Source organism: Pelmatolapia mariae, linkage group LG14 (assembly GCF_036321145.2).
Source record: "Pelmatolapia mariae isolate MD_Pm_ZW linkage group LG14, Pm_UMD_F_2, whole genome shotgun sequence".
Classification (NCBI taxonomy): Eukaryota; Metazoa; Chordata; class Actinopteri; order Cichliformes; family Cichlidae; genus Pelmatolapia; species Pelmatolapia mariae.
In genome coordinates this window covers 36,955,527-36,967,940 of record NC_086239.1, presented here as the reverse complement: position 1 = coordinate 36,967,940, position 12,414 = coordinate 36,955,527, and the positions used below count along the sequence as shown (strand labels likewise).

The 12,414-nt window shown below is 43.1% G+C and overlaps 1 protein-coding gene across 5 annotated transcripts in view; it reads left to right on the top strand.

Moving 5' to 3' along the window:
* Window positions 1-12,414, top strand: part of LOC134640550 (alpha-actinin-4-like) — a 57,778-nt gene that overhangs the window by 29,756 nt on the left and 15,608 nt on the right. For all 5 annotated transcript variants that reach the window (XM_063492433.1, XM_063492434.1, XM_063492432.1 and 2 more), the window contains exons 2-6: window positions 6,626-6,740; window positions 7,204-7,323; window positions 9,744-9,830; window positions 11,406-11,493; window positions 12,298-12,376. In XM_063492433.1, the coding sequence (XP_063348503.1) occupies window positions 6,626-6,740; window positions 7,204-7,323; window positions 9,744-9,830; window positions 11,406-11,493; window positions 12,298-12,376 (489 nt within the window). The remainder of the gene's footprint in view (window positions 1-6,625; window positions 6,741-7,203; window positions 7,324-9,743; window positions 9,831-11,405; window positions 11,494-12,297; window positions 12,377-12,414) is intronic.

Genomic DNA, 12,414 nt, shown 5'->3' with positions numbered 1-12,414 from the left:
ACCGGATGCAACAGCATGCAATATTTTAGCACTTCTCACGCTGACACAGCTGATCGCTGTACTGCTGTGTCACTTGTTCTCCTGAGTCACTTTCTCATCTCTCCAAGTCGTGCTGGCTTTTTTTTTTTTTTCCATTTCCTCTTTTCGGGGTTTTAATGAACAGAGCTGTTGATGCAAAAATGAGTACTGAGCAGTTACATTTAGTTACAAATTTAGCCTCCATCCATACTAAAACGAGAATTATTCTAATTATTATTATTATTATTATTATTATTATTATTATTATTATTATTATTATTATTATTTATTTGACTTTTAGGTAGCAAACGCAGGCTTAGAAGTCCAAACCCTTACTGGGCTTTAGCAGGTTTTAAATTCAGCCCCTTTTTAATTAATTAATCTTTTTTTAAATTCATTTGGATTCAAAAGATGATTTGTATTGTATTAAATCAGTGAGTTAAATAATAGTGATTTTTGATTTTAGGCATAGATTTGTGCAGGAGAAACGGTGCAGCAGGTGAACGCCGCTGCTACAAAAGGTGTAAAATTATCTGTGAAGTCACGGAAAGCAAAGAACCATCTGTTGATGTTTGAGCCTCACACTTCAACGCATACTTGACTCTAGACGTAACAGTCGTGTTATCGGACGGTTAACTGCACATCAGTTCAGCGTTTCTGCCACCAAACAGCTCTGTTTCCTCCTCTGAGCTCACCTCACTGCATGTCCGAGCCTGCCCGGCTGGAAGCCTGTTTTACTCGCTGACTGCTGCCGGTACAGGAGGAGGGTGTGAGAAAATCTAACTGACATGGAGTGTGTGTGGTTTCACCACCTCTGCATAGGCTCTCCGTGTATATTTATAAACTGTGTGTGTGTTTCGAGAGGAGGTGTCTTAATCATGAGAGTGTGAGATGTGCTGAAATACATGAATCATGAGACCTCTGCAGGTACTAGACTGATGGAGAGCCTGTGTGTGTGTGTGCTTTAATAGTGAGCTCATCAGTTTTGGGAAGAAAAAGGGTGTGTGATATAGAAAACACACACACTGCTGACGTCACACAGAGAATGTAAGGCTGTTGTGCAATAACGGTGTTAAACCCAGCACTTTCTTTCAACTGGAGGAGCACACACCCCTTAAGTGTGTGTTTGTGTGTACAATTAAGGTATGTAGTCAGAAAGTTGCACATGCATTAGAAAAAGGGTGTGGAGATAATTGCTGTGTGTGTGTGTGTGTGTGTGTGTGTGTGTGCACACTTGAAGTCGAGTTGAAGTCGGCAGCAAAACTGGAATTTTTGTGTGTGTGATGTAGCTGGATATTGAATTCTGGTCTCTTAAAAACATTCCTGTCCAAGGAGTGGTGCATGTAAAAGAGGGTGATGGGCAGCATCACTGTGCACAGCTTGCATGCTTTCACTTGTCTCACATGCATGAATTTCTGCTTTGTCCTCTGTAGCCTCAGAGATCGCACATGAGAGACTGTTGAGGGTTACAATGACTCGTCCACACACACACACACACACACACACACATACACATCAAACAGCTGACCCTTTAAGTGCTAAAGCTGTATATCTGCTTGAAATTTTGGACAACTTGACAATCTCCAGACACTCGCAGTCGCATTTTCTCCTCGACGCAAACAGCCAAACGGCTGCACTGCCACATTTGCCAGCGAAGATTGATGGATGATGATGATGTAGGTTAACAGAAATGAAAGGGAATCCATGGAAAGAGATTGTTTTTGTGTAGATTGTGGGCTCTTTGGTTTGGTTACAAGTCAAAGTACTCACTCATACCTCCAAAATCAGACACTGGAGCTGTTGTTCCAGGAAAAATAGAGTGGTGACTCAGTGGGGTCGATGAATCCCTACAGCTGATGGCAGTGCCCAGTATTTGTCTGCAATGTCCCATCAGTTTTAATTAAATGAATAAAGAAATTACTGTTCATTAAAGATGATGTGGTGACTGATGGTAACACTCGCTAACGGATATTTTTGTTTCTTGGCTAAAATGCGGAATAAATGGGACGAAGAAAAATCTATATTGTTACATAGTTTCATAGTTCTGTTACTCTGGTAACATGTAAAGGTGAGAGTGGCAGTAAGCCAACACATACTGCTAAAGTTATGTAATAGATGGTAGAGGATAAGAGCCCTCATGCCTTAAAAGTAAACCGTCTTAGCACGGAGATCCAGCATTACTCATCTCAGACCTGCATGGCGGTCAGCTGGTTATCTGTGTACTCGGCTCAGGTCAGAAATCCTCTGATCTGATCCGCTGTGTGTGGCAACACGTGGACAGGTTTAACAGGCTTCGCTGGCACTCTGTTACCTTTAAATTCAGCCAGTCCTTCAAGTACACTACACCCAGCTCTGCTGGCATGAAAGACACCTAACTGTGGGGATAAAAGACGCAAATGTGCAAGCCGCTTTTGACATTTTGCATTTTAAACGCTCATTTAAATGTCATCCAAGAGTTAGACGATACATGTCTGGTTAAGTTCAGTGGACTTTCATCAGCCTGCTGGATAAGGCTGGTGAATGGACGGCAAAGCTCTTGTAGCTGCTTTTTCTTGCACAGTGTCCTCTCAGCGTGGTTCACATCGACCTGTAAGATCCTCTCAGCAGCTCCACTCCTTGCTGTCAATGAACGGCCTCGGGCAGCCAGAGGCAGGCTTTGTGTGTCCACTATAAAAAAACAAAAACTGAACTATGACAGACACTCAACAGCCTGATGGACTAGCCTGGAGGGCTGTTTTAAATTCAGATAAAGCAGGCTGAAGAGTCCTTCAATGCTTTGAGGTCTGACCTTTGACCCTGGAGGAAGGCCACGAATGCTACTTTGCCAGTAGAGTGATTGCTGTCACAAGCATGATGACATCAGCAAAATAGACTTTACTGTCAGTGGAGCTCTTTTATTTTTTTAGTATATATAGAGGAGAAGACCATCACTGCGTTTCACTTTGCTTCAACGCAGACGCCATTTTTCTCCACCTGCCCAGGTGCATCTCACACATGCTAACCAATGAAAAACGAGAATCAGACGTCCCGGGTTACCGTTTCTCAACTCACTCATCCAAACTAGAGATGGAAGTCATTTGTAACAGGAAACCAAAGCCAATTAAAACAAATGAAACATAAGCATGCCCAGATGTGTTTGAGAAACTCATTAGACAGTCATGAACTTTAGAAACGTCTGAACTTTTTGTACAGCTCTTTTTTTTTTTATTATTTTCATCTTCTTTAAAAGCGGAAACAGGTTTTTGAAACTCAGTTTAGGCTCAGATTCGGGTTTCGTTAAGGCACTGAGAATAGAGAATACATTCATGTAAAATGTCCTCACAAAATCAGCCGTGTGTGTGTGTGTGTGTGTGTGTGTGTGTGTGTGTGTGTGTGTCGGTTGGTTTGGTGTTTTTAATTAGTTCTTATTTTAAATTTAGAACTGAGAAAGATCATATAGTGCCTTTTATGGGTTTCCTGGTTTCTTTTTAGTACAAACTAAGTTTGTACTAAACTAAGTTTGGGTATTGCTTTCATGTACCTTTTCACTGCTATTATAGGTGCTGTTTGTCCGCAGTGAGAACATAAGAGCAGTTATTTCAGTACAAGCACGTCTCAAACCATCACAAGAAACATGCACAGCAGCTCAATTTCTGTTATTTCTAAAGTCTAGTTTTAGTTTTGGTTTAAAAGTGTATTTTTTCTCTATACTTGGATTTGGTTTAGTTTCAGTCAACTGTAAAATCTTTGGTGTGCATATGTGCCCCTAGCTTTACAGAGTGGAGCAGAGAGAACAGCTCGTAGCCTGAATGTGGCCTCAAACACGGCACTGCACTTACCGGGTGCCCAGAAGTACATTTGTTAAGTTTAAGGTGGACTGAATAATATGTTTGTAGAAATGGCTGAAAATGGAGACTCTTTTACTTTGCAAAGCACAGGTGTGTGCTTGTAGATGTTGTGTGCACCACTTGGACTCTGTAAGGAATGCCAGACATCAGCCCTGTATGAATGATGGGAAATGGGCTTTGCAAGGTGCATTGTGTGAAGTATTTTCAAACCGTGAAACGTTGAGTGAGCGCGAGGTGAAATACACACTCAAAAGCTGGAATGTGTTGCAGAGAAAGATTAGAAAATGAGTAAACTGTTGATATGTTTGGATGACGACAGTTTGCCGGCTTCGTGGCTCCGGTGTGGCGTCTTGGTGACAGCTGGCAGCCGTGTCCAGTGATGAATGCATCTTCGCTCTGATTGTCTGCTCTGTGTTAAACTGAGCTGTAACTTCCTGTCGTTGCAGTGCCACTTCCTCCTGCATTGTGTGTTAGCGAGGGCATTGTCTTTTGTCACTCTTCCCCCTCCTGCCCACCAACCTTGTTTGTATGTCCGTTTGTTTATGTGAAATGTATCTCCTCCTCCTCCTTCCTCTCTGTCCTCGGCCTCATTCTGTGTAATTGTGTGTGTCGGTGTGGAGGGGGTTGGTATCGGGCGGTCTGGGGGAGGGTCAGGGAGAGGCAGAGGGAGCGGGCTGAGGGAGTGTACGGGGGGCTGAAGGGTGCCATTATCTAAGAGGCTCAATGGGTGCTTTGTGCCAGTATCCACAGTGGGATAGCGGGGAAAGGGGCAGGGCAGCGAGCAGCACCCTGTCATAATGTTTATGAACACACAGCTCAGGAGACGTGGACTAAAGGAAGTGTGGGTGGGTGAAGTGGGCTGATAGACTTTAAAATATAAACTGTTAACTCTGGTGGAGGCTCATTAAATATGACCAAAGATTGAAAATTGATATCACCATTTGTTGACGTAATCCTTGTGAGCTGAGCTGATGTTTAAACCCTCTTTGTACGAGGGGCAGCCAATCAGAAGAAAGCTGGCTCCTCAGAGGGGAGGAGCTTAACAGCTAATTTCAGAAAGAGTGCAAGATGGTCTGAGACAAATCAGAATGAGTTTGTGCTGTGAATCATGCAAAGCTACTGTAGACAAACACAAGGCTGAAAATACAGACATACTGGAAATGCGCACAAGTCCCTTTTAAAGCTGGGAAGTTATCCAAGTTGTGTCTGTTGTGTGTCCCGTTTGAGTCTCAGTTTACATTCTGGATTTTGTGCTTCCTCCCAAGTGCGCTGATGCACATACTTGGATTAGACTGCTTCATGCTTAGATCTTTATGTTATTTAGTTTTTAAACAAACATGTGCACCAGTTATTTCTCTGAGCTTTGGGACATTTTCAGCATATTACAAAAATAAACTTCCCAATATTTCTCATTTAACGAGCACTCGCCATTTTAATTATCTTGCACATAGATGTAAACACTGCTAGACTGATGGGTGCTCATACTAAACATGGCCTGTCTTGGCTCTTGCTTGGTGGGGATAACCCCTGTAGGTCATGTGGGCACACAACTCTGACTGTGAGCATAGAAGCTCCACCCACTTTAAAAAAAACCCTGCTGTTTGCATGTGTCAGCCAATCAGAAAAAGGTATGAGTCAGTATGAGTTATGTGAGGCCTGTTCTTGTGGACTGCAGTGGAGATGGGTCCATTTTAAGCTGGATTCAGTTATTTTTATTGTTAAACTTTCAGCACTAACATACAGGTTGTTGCTGTGCTTCCTTTTGTTTTACCTTATGTCTTTATTTTCAAACCCTTCCTGCTGAAAAGTCTTCCCTGTCACCGTCACTTCTCTTACTGGACAGTTCCTCGTAAAGCTACACCTACATTTCATCTCCAGAGCTTTCATGTTGCTTAAAACTGCCTCTTTAATCTCTCAAGTACATAAATTACAGTTTTTCTGTTTTGAACAATAACAAAAAATACTGACCTCAATCTCTGCTTGCACCATTGCTGAAAGCGTGCATGCTCGACCTCCATGTATTTTAGTTTCTTGGCATTTTTAGGCACTTTCCCCAACTTGCATAACGAGTCATGTAACAAATGAATGCGTCCAAGTGTGTTAGACAGTCTGATTGATGGTGTGCTGCAATTGAGATATTTGGAGAGTGGCGTGACAAAATTATTATTTATTTTTTTTTTAACAAAAAGTGCTGCAGGATCTCCAGTCCCGCACCTACCTCAGTGCCACGAGCGCCTTTCAAGATGAAATGATTACTAATGTGTTTTTAAAGAATGCCGGCTAACCAGAAGAACCAGTGCACGGTTTCCAAGCAGCGGTGGATGTGCATGATTTGCTGATTTATTCAGATGTCCGTCTGATTACAAGTAAAGATAATAAAGTAGATCGGTGGCATTGTGTGCTGACCTTTTAATGACAGCACCGTCAGACACTGAGAGCCAAGATGGGGCTGGGTTGGTTAGTTTTCTGTATTTTTAGCTTAAATGACTTTGTAGGGTAACTATGCATGAAGTGTTTTGCTACTGAAATGCCAACTCCACATTTTCGTGTGTGACATGTAGTTAAACTTTCACGTCGTGTTTCTTCCTGCACTTCCTGTCTTATCAAAGTGTCTCCCTGACCTCCCTTCCTGCCCATTGAATTTCATTTTCTTTCATTCACTATTCAAAGTGGTTTATTATCATAAAAGCTACACAAATATTTTGACCCAGGCTGCAAATAACCCCAATTGTCTGTTTTTTTTTTTTTTTGTTTTTTTTTTCTCCTTTGCTGTCGCGCAGACGTTCACGGCATGGTGCAACTCCCACCTGCGGAAGGCCGGCACGCAGATCGAAAACATCGAGGAGGACTTCAGGGATGGGCTCAAACTTATGCTGCTGCTCGAGGTCATCTCCGGTGAGTCACCGTCCGACCTCAGAGAGCCGGAGTCGTCAGAAAATTAGGGCGGGTGTACAAGTTTTTAATTAAACGTCTGCAATAATGAAGTGTTTCTGGAGTGAGTCACACAGAAGCCGCAGAAAAACTTGTGGGTCTCAATGAGAGGGAAAAATATTTTCAGATGTTGACGATGCACAGCATCTCCGGGGTGTCGTCGCCCAGTTTCCAACATCAGTATTAATCGCAAGCATTTAAAGACACAGCAGGGTTTGTAGCAGTGGAGCTGTTTGTGTTAGCGCTGCTGTCAATCACTAACGACGTTTGGGCTCAGATGTGGCTTCCTTTTCAAACTCACTCCAGTTTCGAGTGAAGCCGGCGTCGCTGCTGTAACTTAAACCTCCCTGAATGTTGCCCATGGAAACATGCTCAACCTCAGCTAAGTGGCTCTTTTCTCTGTTCGTGTGTGTTTGTGTGTTTGCAGGCGAACGGTTACCCAAACCTGAAAGAGGCAAGATGAGGGTCCACAAGATCAACAATGTAAACAAAGCCCTGGACTTCATCGCCAGCAAGGGAGTCAAGCTGGTGTCTATTGGAGCAGAGGGTAAGCCTTCATTCACGTTACTGCCGGCACGAGTGTGAAGTTAAAACTCTCACTAACTGCAGATCTAATCGGAGCGGTTCGCTTAAATGTTTGAAACCGTGGCTGAAAGGGAACATTCGTGGTGATTTTATACTTAGTGGTGAGCTTCGGCTCATTAATGGTCCTCAAATGGGAGCCACTAATTGCAGCTGTAATGTGAGTGAAAGCGATTCAAAGCAGGAAGACGTTAAAACTAATAAGGCCTTTTAATGTAGACGCAGATTTTCCTTTTTTCAGCGTTTTCTATCAAAGCTGTGCTCACTGCGCTGTAGTATGCAGCAGTGTCAGGAAGCTCCAGACAAACAGGGCTCAGACTATGAAGTGTAGGTACAGTTTGTTTCCTCCTGTTGGTGGCCACGCTCCAAAATTTCCCTCAATCCAAAGAGTTGAGTTGTATTTATTTAAAGACACTGTATTTCCTGTGGAGGGCCAGGAGTGCCAAAATGAATTAAATATGCCATTAAATAATTTATTAAATATTTCAAATGAAATGAATGAGCATTTAATTAATTATTTAATGGTGTATTTAAGTGTATTTAATTAATTCATTTTGTCACTCCTGGCTCTCCATAATTTTCCTGATAAGACATTTAAGTCATTCCATAACAGGTGAGGTGGTCAGGTGCGAACTTTCAGATGTGATTGATTTGATGCAAAGTGACACTTTTACCAAGACTTCGCGGAAGCAGGTCTTTCCACTCAGCAGCCATCTTGGTGACACCACCTGGCAGTTGTTTGGTCTGCTAAATTGGGGGAGGGGCTTGAAGGCTGGCTTCAGTGGTCATGTCTTTCCCCCCAAATGCTAATTCCACAAAGTGCTGAAAACATGCTTCAGTTCACAGCTGAAGTTATGAGTGTCGGCACAATAACACTACAGGGTCACTTCACACACACTGCATTGTGTCAGCTCCTTCTCATTTCCTACATGTCACATGGACCCTGATTCCTTCACACGCTTTTCTAATGAGATGTTTCATCGTTAAGCTTCTGCCGATAGAACTTCTGCTAAGAGGGAGAAACTGGTAAGATACATGTCTGTCAAACCGATCTTCATCCTGCTGACTGAGGGCGGTGTAGAGGTGGACAACTATGACAACTGAGTGTGTGTCTGTGTGTGTGTGTGCGTGCGTGTCAGCTGCAGGACGATGACCTTTCTCCTACTATCAGAGCAACCATGACATTCCTGTAGCATGACACTGCTGATACTGGTGACCACTGAACACAAAGTATGGCGCGCACACTGCGCGCTGTAAACACACTCCGGCCTTCTGTGAAAGCAGCAGCCCGTTAAAGGTCGTCAGCTGGAAACTGAAAGGAAAATGCAAACGTAGCAGAAGGAAGAGGGGAAAAACCCTCTGTCAGGATGCTCATTGCACACTTTCCCTGGTCAGATTCTTCAAATGGAAATGTTGTTGCCCAGGGTTTTAAACTTGAAGCATGTCATTTTCTAGCTAGCTGCTGCTGCTACTACAAGATTAGCTGAAACTCTGAGAGCGCCTTGTGTTCACACCAGGATCGGACTGATGCCCTCTCCTCTGAATGGTTTCACCGCTGCTGTTTGTTTTGCACCTGAGCAGCCAAATGAATCACAACCAGCCAAGTGTGATTTACCTGAACCTGAACTGCAGGTGTGAATACGCCTTTAAAGTTTATTGTAAGAAGGGAAAAGACCAGAGGTGGTTTGGTCTGTGGGCGGAGCCTCGTAGCTTTAATTGTAATTTAAATCTGCTGAAAGCTGAAGGTGGATATGAAATTAACCACAAAGAATGTGAACCTACAATAAAAGGACAAATTCCAAGTTGAGTGTGTGTCTGTGAGAAAGCATGACAGGACTGATAAAACCTCTCAGAATGCCTGAGAACAAAGAGTGGAATCTGCTCATTAACGTAACCGTCATCGTCCTGTTCACCTGCCAAACTCTGGTAACCGTATTGGAAAATGTTCCAGTTTCGATGCTGCCATGATTTACATTTATTCACATGGACAATGAATTTATTTGTTAGATGAAGTTCTGCTGTTAAATTATCCACACAATACTCACATAATCTGCCCTCCTCGTCGATTTAATCCTCCCTGTTTAACCGGCACGACACGTTAAACAGTCATTATGTGCCTTTGCCAGTAAAAAGTCATCTTTCCCCAGATTTCACTGATTTTTATGAAAGAAATCTTTGTTCGAGCATCACACTTTCCCTGGAATTAGCAGAGACTCAGCAGCCGTTAGACATTAAGCGTAGTTGTGAGTGGGTGTGCTGGCATTATTAAATGGAACAGCAGATGTAGGATTGTAAAAACAGCAGTGATAGACAAGAACTACGGTTCTGGGGGTGTAACAAAGGAACACAGTGATTGATTAAGTTGTGTGTGTCTGTGTGTCATAGAAATCGTGGATGGGAATGCCAAGATGACCCTGGGAATGATCTGGACCATCATCCTCCGCTTCGCCATCCAGGACATCTCTGTAGAAGGTGCAGCTTCCTGTTATTCATATCCATGAAAACTGTCGCACCTCACTCTCTTCTTTCTCCGTTTTTTTGTCTATCACTTAAATAAAAAACAAAAAAACAAACTCTCTTCCTCTAAAGCTCAGCTCCTAGCCAGGTTTTTAAGGCCAGCTGACTGACAAAGACCTGCAGCAGACTTTTATAGACCACTTAGAAAAGATGCACTTTCTTGTGGCTGCAGCCAGAAATGCAGATAACTGACAACTGGGGCTACAAGTTACCTACAAATAAGTAGAGCACTGACATTTTGGACAGCCTGAGTGTAGTAAACCTGCAGCAGTTTATATTTACCAGATAATTTCATCGTTTTAATTCTCAAAAAGGCACCAACATCCAAAATCAGGTTCCAGAGCTCTAATTTAGGGACTTCATTGGCAAGGCTGAGGCCTAGCCTAAGGTAGTGGCTCCTTTGTTGGCATTCACCTGTGACTCAGAGCTTTAATACAATAGAAACACTTTTAGAATGAGCAGTTTAAAAATTCACCCGCTGTGCATCTGTTTTTAGGGGGAGATTGAGCTAAAGAGCACAGAAGTGTTTTTGTAGCAGGCTGTAAAAATGTTATTTTCATGGCTGGACTCGAGCATCATGGGAGTCTGTGGGGATCGACTTGCTTTCAGAGCCGATCTAAAGTTAGAGGAACTGCAGATTTTGGCACTTCTGCACTGGCTTCATTTTTAAGCCCTGAAGGTTGCTGCAGTTACAGATGTACAGGCTTGATATGCATGTAGGAAGTGGAAGTACAAAAACACACACACACACACACACACACACACACACACACACACACACACACACACACACACACACACACACACGTGATGAAATAAAGCCAAGATGAAACAGGTGTGCCTGAAACAAGACCGATCACGTTAAACTACATATTGCTAGCAGCACAGTTATAACTCTGCCTGGTTATGTGCTGTTTAATGGTTTACATGTTATCAGAGCAGGTTTAGAAGTAAATAGTTTAAATATTGATGAGTTAATTATTCGAGTTTAGTCCCACAGAGTCGACCCAACAGCCCAAAGTCACCGGCGAATCTGTCCTGATGAACTTTCTGACAGTAAAACCAGCCGATGACTCATTTGTGTATTAACGTGTGCGTTAGCTTTGTGTTGATAAATGTGGAGGTGAGGTTCATTTCTCCTCTCTGAGCACAACTGACTCTGCAGGCTAATTAAAAGAGTCTGAGTTGAATTAACTGCGGTGGGTGTGGGCTGTTACAAGTCATACGAGTAATTCTCCATATTAGCGGCGGATATTTTGTCGGTGTTTGTGGAGGAACCTAAAGCACAAACATCCTCATATTTTCAATTCTGCTCATGAGCACCGAGGCCGTTTATATTTAGCACGCTGAAAACGGCCTCGGGTATTTCTTGGTCTGCTTGCACAAGGCTAATCGACTCAAACGGTTAAAGCAGCTAAATGAATGTGATGCAGAGACATCCCCCCCCCCCCCCCCCCCCCCCCCCGTGTGCTCCGACTGATCACGTCTCTTGTCTCCTATCTCCTCCTCTCCTGAATGTTCTCTCTGCAGAGACCTCTGCCAAAGAGGGTCTACTCTTGTGGTGCCAGAGGAAGACGGCTCCCTACAAGAATGTCAATGTGCAGAACTTCCACATTAGGTAACGTACACACAGGGCTTTAAGTTGGACTCGTTTTTAAAGGCTTCTATTGTTAGATGAAAGCAGTTTACACACAGTAATATTGTGTTGTAAAGACCAACAAAACCTTGAGAGAATCCAGTTGAGAAATCCTGCGGATACAGCGAAACTCTCCAGCGGCACTGATAAAATGTGTTTGTGGTTAAGTGTGGTATGTGAGGAGCTGTCCAGTGTTTTTTTTTTTTTTTCCCCCCCTTTATATGAAAAATACTGATCTGAGTTTTTTTTAAACTCGCAGCATAAAAGTTGAGTTGGCACACACACAGGAGCACGCAGATACTTCCCTGAACCTTTCTGGATTCAGCTCAGGTGTTCAACTCTTACATGAAACCTCATATCTGCTGCTGTTGTGTAGAAAGGGCGACCCCTGATGGAGAGAGTGCAACATGGTACAACAGAGCATCTTATCAGTGCTGTAAATGGACAAATGTGATTATTTTCTCTCTGTTTCAATATGAAAAAGTGTCAGATACCTGAGGAAGGAATTCAGAAGCAGCTGATGATCATGTATTACATGCAACACGTCCAAATATAATCAATCAAACCATCTTTCACCCAAATTCAGCTCGAAAAGAATGTGAGTTCATTTAGTTTCAGATCAGTTCATAAATTAAGTTAAGTGTCACAGTGGAGATGTGGATCTTGGTCCCGGAGGCAGATTGGGACAGTTTTTGTTAACGGAGCCGATAATGGTGACTTGTAAGGCAGCAAATGTGTGCGTGTCACCTCCACCCACACCCCGAACTCGTCTTTTCTCTCCAACAGCTGGAAGGACGGTCTTGCCTTCAACGCTCTGATCCACAGACACAGACCTGATCTCATCGACTACGACAGCCTCAGAAAGGTGAACAGCTTCACACTCCTCCACTCTCTTCAAATATT